General features: G+C 56.9%; 1 protein-coding gene across 1 annotated transcript in view; it reads left to right on the forward strand.

The window, feature by feature from the left end:
- Positions 1–8,790, forward strand: part of LOC102467846 (lysine-specific demethylase PHF2) — a gene marked incomplete at both ends in the record, with an annotated part of 44,283 nt that overhangs the window by 897 nt on the left and 34,596 nt on the right. Inside the window, one exon of the mRNA XM_027765523.1 lies at positions 5,865–5,979. Within this exon, the coding sequence (XP_027621324.1) occupies positions 5,865–5,979 (115 nt within the window). The remainder of the gene's footprint in view (positions 1–5,864; positions 5,980–8,790) is intronic.

Consider the following 8,790-nt stretch of genomic DNA (forward strand, 5'->3'; position numbering starts at 1 on the left):
GGCAGCCACTCCCCTCCACAGGAAGCCCTCTCCTGGACCACAGTTGGAAGGCAAGGGTCCAGATCCCACAGCCCCTGAGGGATGAGTCCTGCACCCAGTGGGGCTCGAGGGAAGACTCGGGCAATGGGAGGAAGCCCCACTGGGCCCCCATTCTGTGAGCTGAGGCTGGGTCAAGGGTGGAGGGGCTCTGGGGGGGCCAGGCCGGCACCTCGTGAAGCTGGGCTTGGCGCGAGGCAGGTGTCTCTCCATCTGGGACCTGCTGTTGTTCCTCATCCTCTCCTAGGGTCCGAGGGCTGTGTGCCTGGCCTGTGCTTTGTCCATCCCTAGGTGATGGCAGGTCCCAGCCCCTGGTAAAGAGGGGAAGTGCCGGAATTCCTGAATTGTGTGCAGGCCCCACCCCCAGGAGCTGGTGGTGTTTATGCTCAGAGTGGGTCTGGTGGCAGCTCCTTACCCAGCCTCCTGGCTACGGCCTCAGAGCAGATAAGATGGGATCATCCCTGTGGCAGGTGAACCTGGCGCTTCACGGAACCCACTGGGAAGCTCAGGCCCCGTTGTCTTTATGGCAGGAACGAGGAATGCAGGCCAGGTTGCTGGGACCAGGGCTGCAGCAGCTGGGCCTGGACCGAGGCAGGTGCCTGGGCAGAGCAGGGCTGGAGCCAGGAGTGCCAGGAGCTGCTTCTCCTGCGGGGGCAGGACCCACTCAGGCGCTCAGATGGGGTTGCTCAGAAGGACATTGGGTGGCACCTCATGTGTGGTTGGTGTCACACAGACACGTATGCAGCACAGGTCCCACACTTGCAGGGAGGGGACCTCTCCCTGGCAGTCAGCACATGTTCAGACTGGTCTTTGGGAGCGCTTGAGCCCCCGAGTTGGGGCTGGGGCTGAGCAGGCTGCGAACTGGTGAGCACACGGCTGTCCCTTCTGCAGCGACCCTGCGCATCCCCAGAAGCACTCTCCACTCGAGACAGAAGCCTATCTGCCTTGGGAGGCGCGGTGCCCGCCCCTCCCCGACCCTGCCGTGTGTAGGGGAGTTTGGGCAGAAGCCCAGCACCCCACCAGTGCCTTGTGCAACCATGAGCTCTGCCTCCCTTTCTGATGCTCACTGGCGGGTCCTGGCGGAAACCCCATCCCCATCCTGGCTGTGCACACACATGTGCATGCATGTGTGCTTGTATGTTCATGTGTATTTCTGTGTGTGTGTCTTAGTCTCTTGGGCTGCGGTAACCGATGGCACAAGCTGGAGGGCAAAAACAGAAAATGCATTTCTCTTGGCATTGGAACCTGTAGGTCTGAGGTCCCAGTGCCTGGGTTTAGGACCTGCGAGGACCCTTTCCCTGTTCTCAGACGTGCTCTTCCGCTGTCTTCTCCCGTTGTGGAGGGTGAGGCAGTGGGGGTCTCTTGCCAGGACACTGATCTCCATGAGGCTTTGCCCTCCCGACTTTGTCACTTCCCCAGACCTTACCTCCTCCCCTCCCCTCCCCTGCCAGCCATCTCCTCAGCAACAAGAGGGGGACAAAGAGGGGGACTTGAAAAGGTTGCTCCGCTCCACTCTGATGGCCAGCTGTCCTCGCACCTCCCGCTCCCACCTAGGAGGTGTAGACACGTTTCCTGACTCGCCCACCGCCTTTCCTTGTGGGAATGGCCTGCCCTGGGGGCCTGCCCTTTACCACCTCTGCATATGTGCTTGTGTGTGCAACTGTGCGTGTGTATGTGTGTGTGCTCCTGTGAGTATGTGCACGTGTGTGCACACCTGTGTGTGTGCACGTGTGTGCAACTGTGCATGTGTACGTGTGTGCACTTGTGGTTACGTGCACGTGTGTGTGTGTGCACCTTGAGTACGTGCATGTGTGTGTGCTGTGCACCTGTGCTTATGTGCGTGCGTGTACACCTTGAGTATGTGCATGTGTGTGCAACTGTGCATACATGTGTGCAACTGTGCATACGTGTGTACCTGTGATTACACACATGTGTGTACCTGTGCATGCATGCATGTGTGTGCACCTGTGTGTACACGTGTGCATCTGTGATTACACACATGTGTATGTGCACCTGTGCGTGCGTGCATGTGTATGTGCACCTGTGCGTATGTCTGTGTGTGCACCTGTGAGTACGGGCATGTGTGTGTGCACCTGTGAGTACGGGCATGTGTGTGTGCTGGCTGCTGTGTGAGTGCTGCGGTTTCTAGCCATTATCGCGGGGCGTGCGGCCCGTCAGAGACAGTGTTCCTTATGCCTGTGCGTACCTTCAGAGTTGACTGGGGTCTGAGCTGGAGCCACACTGTCTGTGACACCGCTGTTGGTTTTCACACCATTGACCCCAGTCACACCTCCCACACCGAGGCACCTTGGTGACAGGAGGCCCTCCTTGGCCCAGCCTGCTCGCACCTTTCCTGCCCTGCTCCTTGCTGCGTGCACCCGGAGGGCTTTGCAGACGGGCAGCTGTGCCGTCCTCACTCTGTCTATCTCAGGGAAATGTGACGGTGGGGATCGATGTGCCTTTCCAACATGTCTCTTGAACTGAGTCCGGCTAACCTGCAGGCTGAAGCACAGCCCTGGGCTTACCTGACTGACACGGTTCTGGTGCAATGGCCGCAGGGCTCCTGCTGGGCACTCGGCTCTGCACCCAGCCTGTGACCGACACGACATCACCTCCCTTCCTCAGCCCACGAGGCCATAACTGCATGTCCTGCATGTGCACCTGTGAGTACGTGCACATGTGTGTGCACCTGTGAGTACGGGCATGTGTGTGTGCTGGCTGCTGTGTGAGTGCTGCAGTTTCTAGCCATTATCGCGGGGCGTGCGGCCCGTCAGAGACAGTGTTCCTTATGCCTGTGCGTACCTTCAGAGTTGACTGGGGTCTGAGCTGGAGCCACACTGTCTGTGACACCGCTGTTGGTTTTCACACCATTGACCCCAGTCACACCTCCCACACCGAGGCACCTTGGTGACAGGAGGCCCTCCTTGGCCCAGCCTGCTCGCACCTTTCCTGCCCTGCTCCTTGCTGCGTGCACCCGGAGGGCTTTGCAGACGGGCAGCTGTGCCGTCCTCACTCTGTCTATCTCAGGGAAATGTGACGGTGGGGATCGATGTGCCTTTCCAACATGTCTCTTGAACTGAGTCCGGCTAACCTGCAGGCTGAAGCACAGCCCTGGGCTTACCTGACTGACACGGTTCTGGTGCAATGGCCGCAGGGCTCCTGCTGGGCACTCGGCTCTGCACCCAGCCTGTGACCGACACGACATCACCTCCCTTCCTCAGCCCACGAGGCCATAACTGCATGTCCTGCAGGGCTGGGGGGAGAAGCCGAGTCCCTGGTGTGGTCTTCAGCCTCTCCGAGAGGTGACCAAGGGCTCTGGTGCCAGGCTCACCTTGGGGACCTGCACTGCCCTGTGCCCTGGGCCACCCTACTGGGGGCTGTCTCCCTAAGGCACATTGTTCCCCAGGGACACCAGGAGCCCCAGGCAGGAAGATACTCAGCATCTAGGCTTGGACAGGGCTGTTTTCAGGCCCTGGGTTGGGGATGGAGTCCCCACCAGTGACTTTCCAGAGGAGCCCCTACCCAGCCCAGCCCCAACTCTGCCTGATGGCTGCTGGCACTGCTGGTGTCCCCACATGGGGCAGCCACGTCACGGGGCACTGAGCCCTTCAGGTAGGCACTTGGTCAGTGTGCCTTGAGGTTTGAGCCTCCAGGGTGGACACTGGGAGCCGCTCTCCCCTCCTGGCCACCATCACTGTGACGTACATGTGCGCTCTGGAAGGCTTCCACGTGGCCTGCAGGGCAAGGCACGCACCCCATGCTGGGTGTTAGCAGGAGGAGTCAGCGGAAATCTGGCTGCTCTGTGCCCCTTCTGTGGAGACCCTGGCATGGCTCCTTACCCCAGCCTCAGTGTTTTCCTCTGTAAAGTGGGACCCTGCCCTCTGGGAGAGGATGGGGAAGCTGGTACAGCCCTGACGGTCTGGCCATGGTGAGTGTCCTCAGACATGAGCTGGGCTTGACAGGACCCTAGGGACAGGGCTACCCCCACACTGCCGACCTTGAGGGGACCTCACAGGCTCTTCCCTGTGGCATGTACTAGTCCTCCTGCACCGTCCTGTGACCCCCACAGCACACTGAAGCCACTTGTGTTTCTCAGCTGTTTCTGGCCCTCCCCTGGGCCTTTCCCAGCTGCAGGCACTGCTACCTACTGCTGTCTCAGTCCCCGAGTGGCCTGTGCTGGGCCTTGGTCCCAGTCCTCCTCGGTGGGCTGGTATACCCTTGGCCCAGAGCTGAGCTTTTTAAGAAGCAGGGACTCCCAGACAGCTGCCACTTGGGTGACTCCTGCCTCAGTGGCCCCAGCCCCAAACATTGCTGAGCTCCTTGGTGGCACCTTGCAAAGTGGGACAGCGGACGAAGGGGGGCAGTCAGGCCACGCGTGACCCCAGGGCCGCCCGGCTCAGGCAGGGCTGTGCATGTGGTGACTTGTATCCCAATATCTCTCTATGAAGGATAAGGCACAGAGATGTCAAGGAAGTTGCCCAAGGTCACACAGCTAGAGCACAGCTGGACAAGACCCTGGCCCTCATCGCCCACTCTGTTGAGCAGTGCTGTCAGCTTCTGGTCCTGACTCTGCGGGATCTTGTCAAATGTCTGTCATGTCCAGTCACATTGTAGACAGGGAGACCAGGCACAGCGTGCAGGCTCATAGCAGACAGGTTCTCAGCCCCCGCCTGGGCTGCTCAGGGTCAGTCATTGTCACCATGCTGTCACAAGCTCCCTTTGTCCCCAGAGTTCCCACCATCGCGAAGATGGTGACATATGGATTCTCGAGGACACAGTCCCCGCCCCACCCTGCTGAGGGCAGACCCCACACGGCCCCGTCCAGCTCTGCTCCATGGGCAGGCTCCTTCCCTCCCAAGGATCCACCTTGGTCACTAGCTGAGTAGCTCCCAGGAGAGCACCTGCCTGCCAGGGCCACTCACCCAACCCAGTGTCTCCATGTGGAGCCACCCTCCCCTCGGCCATCCATGTGAGTGTGTGCACATGAGTGCCTGTGTGTGCACCGTGTACACAGGACTTGCAGGTCTGAAGGGTGTGTGTGCTTGCGTGTGTATGCATATGTGCTTGCATTTGTGCACATATATCACTTGGTATGCGGTCTAGTAGGCGTGTGTGTGTGTCTGTGCGTTTGTCTGTGTGTGTGCACATACACATGTAACGTGCCTGAGGTGTGCGTGCCCAGTGCCCTGAGAAGAGGTGTGGGAGGGCAGAGAGGCTGGTGGAAATACGCCCTGGGTGACAGGGCCAGGGGGGCTGGCACAGAGGGCAGCAGGTGCGCTCTCACTGGGGAGGTGGAGAAGAGAAGGTCCGGCCCCACCCACAGCTGTCAGGGCAGCAGAGGCCCCAGCAGGAAAGTGGTGGCGGGAGACCAGGCAGGCAGCACCATCCAGCCATGGGATGGTGAGGCCAAGCCTTGGCCGCGGACCTCTGCAGGAAGTGCCTCTGCGTGGCCTCAGCAGACATGGTGCCTGAATGAGGGGTCAGAGAGCAGGGGACAGTGGTGCCATGGGAGGTGTGGGGACAGGGCCCTAAGCTAGGGAGGGGGCACACGTCTTACCATGTGCTCAGGAGCACATGTGTGAGTGGGCGTGCCTGGCTGTGTATATGAGCTGGGGTGAGGGCACGAGGCTGAGCTAGGCTATGCTGGAGAGATGTCAGGAGGAGGGTAGGCCAGGGTCCTGGAGGGCTTTGGAGTGTGGCTGCACGGGCTCCCCAGTGTCCTCCTTGGTGCCTGGCTGGGTCCTGTCCTGCATGGCAGTAGGGAGAGGGGCCCAGGAGATGGGGCTGGGGCCGGCTCGGTGATGAACCCCTCCTCTGTCTCCCTGCAGTGAAGAAGAAGCGGACCTGGCACAAACATGGCCCGGGGCAGGTGCCCGATGTCAAGCCTGTGCAGAATGGCAGTCAGCTCTTCATCAAGGAGTTGCGGAGCCGGACCTTTCCCAGGTGGGGCCCGGCAGGTGCGGGAGCCGAGGGAGCCGAGGGCCGGCCCATCCTGGCTGCAGCCAGCTGTCCTAGGGGACTGTGCTGTAACCCCACCAGCAATCTCAGCGCTCCCCGAAGAGGGGTTTCCTCTCCTGCCTCTGTCAGCATCTCCTGTGGGCCCGCGTTGGTGACCTTTCTCCTGTGGGTGTGCCTGGCACCTGCTAGGAGTTCTCCTGCCACTTCTCTCACTGAACCTTTGGCTCATGGGCCGTTCTCTAGGGCACTCCTGACCCCATTGCCCTGCACCCTTTTTCTTCGTGAGTGCAGGGGCAGGGCAGGGAGGGTGCAAGGCGTACCAGCTGCCAGTAAGAAAGGAGCGGTGGTGATGGAGACTTCTCACAGGCTAGGCATAGTCCTACTTGTCAGGCTGTTTTCAGTTCCCCTTCACCTGCGAAGGACAGAAGGACAGTGTCACTGGACACACAGTTCTGGTTTGCTTGTTTTGACACTTTGTTTCACCCCGCTTTTAAAAATGTATTTAGTTCCTCAGAGAGAGAAACAGGCCATAGAGTCTCAACGCTGTCAGCCCCAGCTGCAGCTCGCCAGGGCCATGCCATGCCTGGGCCCAGTGCACTCCGGGAGGGCTCAGGCCTTGTCCTGGGAGCCTTCTCACGTGGGACTGCCTCACGGAGCAGGGTGGCTTACCTCCGCGCCACCCTCTGGCTGCACGCTCCCTTCTCACCTGCATGATTGCCAATTGCTCCTCTGTGGTAAGGTGCCTCCCCTGCAGTGTCCTCGTTCAGCCCTTGCACCTGTGCCGGGACGCAGTTCCTATGCCGTGCACCCCACCCGCGGACAGCACACAGTTCAGTGGGTTTAGCGTGGTTCCAGATGGGCTCACTATCAGCGGTCAGTTTTAAGCAGGCCATCACCCCAAAGAAACTCCATGGCCTTCACGTGTCATCACCATCTTCCCATTCCCTCCCTGCAACCTGAGAGGTAATGCCTAATCTTTCTGTCTCTCCCTATTCGCTCACCCTGGGCACTTCATAGAGGCGGGCTGCAGTGTGCGACTGGCTCCTTTCACTTGCAGAATGTTTTCTAGGTCCGTCCACTCGTAGATGTCAGAGCTTCATTCCTTTCTGTGGCTGAATGATATTCCATTGCAGGCCAGGCCACAGTCTGTTGATGTAGTCAGAAGAGGGACGTTTATATTTCTAGCCTTTGGCCCTCTGAATAATCTCCCGTAAGCACCCTTGTACGAGTGTCAGTGTAGGTGTGTTTTCGTCTCTTAGGGCAGCGTCTGGGTCTGGCAGAGTGTGTGTCAGTGGATGGTCTGTTCGAGGACCGGCCGGACTCTTCTCATTGGTAGCTCTATTGTTTAATTCCTGCCAGCTGTGTTTTAGGGTTCCAGTCTCTTCTCACCCTCACCAGTATGTGCTGTCATCGGACTCTCTAATTCTGGCCACCCTAGTGGGTGTGAAATGGTATCTCGCTGTATTCTGATTTGCATTTCTCAAAGGACTAAAGATGCTGAACATCTTCTCTGTGTTTGTGAGCCTTCGTGTGTCGTCCCTGGAGGAGTGAGTGTTCAGATCCTTTGCCCATTGTTTTGTTTGTTTGTTTTATTGTTGAGCGGTTAAAGTACTGTATACATTCTAGATGTAAGCCTGTTAGCAGATATGCAATTTGTAAATATGCTCTCTTCTGTGGGTCATGTTTTTACTTTTGTGATGGTGTCCTTTGAAGAAAAAAGTCTTTAATTGGATGAAGTCCAACTTACCTGTTTCTGTTGTTCTTGGTGGTAATGGCGGCGTTTGTGCTTTTATTGTCATATCTAAGAATTCTGCACCAATTCCAAGGTCATAAAGATTCATCTCCATGTTTTCTCCTAAAAGTTTTGTAGTTTTGGGGCAAGCAGGTGGCGTGGTGATTAAGGTGCTGGACTCCCACATAGCCAACTGTGGTTCGAGTCCTGGACTGAGTCTTGGCAGCTTGCTTTCTCATTTTCCTTCTTTCTCTCTGTCTCTCTCTGGTGAGTGCATGTGCCCGATAGCAAATTTTAAAAATATATAAATAAAATCAAATAAATAATTCTAAAATATAGTTTTTTGGTTTTAGTGCCTATATTTGTTCTTTGATATATTTAGAGTTCATTTTTGTATATGCTATGTAAGAAATCTATCTTAATATTCTGGCATGTGGCAATCCATTTGTCCCAGTACCGTTGTATTTTTCTGCTCTTAAATGGTCTTGGCACCCTGGTCTGAATCAGGCCCATAGAGGTGTGTGCTTTCTCTGGGTATGCTCAGCTCTGTTCAACGGATCTGTCTCTGCCCTATGCCAGCGCCGCTCACACCTGATTTCCGTAAGTTTCAAAGTAAGTTCTGAAGTCAGGTCAGAGCTCAAGTCCTCCACCTTTGTCTTTCCTTTTTAAGTTTTTGCCATTGGGTACGTGTGCTCAATAGAGAGAGACAGAGAGAGATGGAGGGAAATGAGGAGTCAATCCCTGGGGAGTATGATCATCCACAGTCCCTTCTCCTCCATACTCCTGGTATCTTGGGTATACACACACCTGTGCCCAGTGTGAGTTTCAAGCCTCCAGGTCTGAGACTTGAACTGTGGTTGCCCTTGTGGGTACTCAGTGCCGTATCCACCATGCCACCTTCTTTTTACAGAGTGTCTTAGATCCATTCTGGATCCCCAGCAAGTCCATGTGAATTCTAAGATCAGCTTGTCAGTTTCTGCAAAGAAGTGAACTGGGATTATGAAATGACTCCATTCAATCCATAGATCGCTTTGGGAGAACTGCTGTCTTCACAGTTGAATCTT

The sequence above is a fragment of the Tupaia chinensis genome, unplaced genomic scaffold, assembly GCF_000334495.1.
Source record: "Tupaia chinensis unplaced genomic scaffold, TupChi_1.0 Scaffold138619_1, whole genome shotgun sequence".
Taxonomy (NCBI): domain Eukaryota; kingdom Metazoa; phylum Chordata; class Mammalia; order Scandentia; family Tupaiidae; genus Tupaia; species Tupaia belangeri.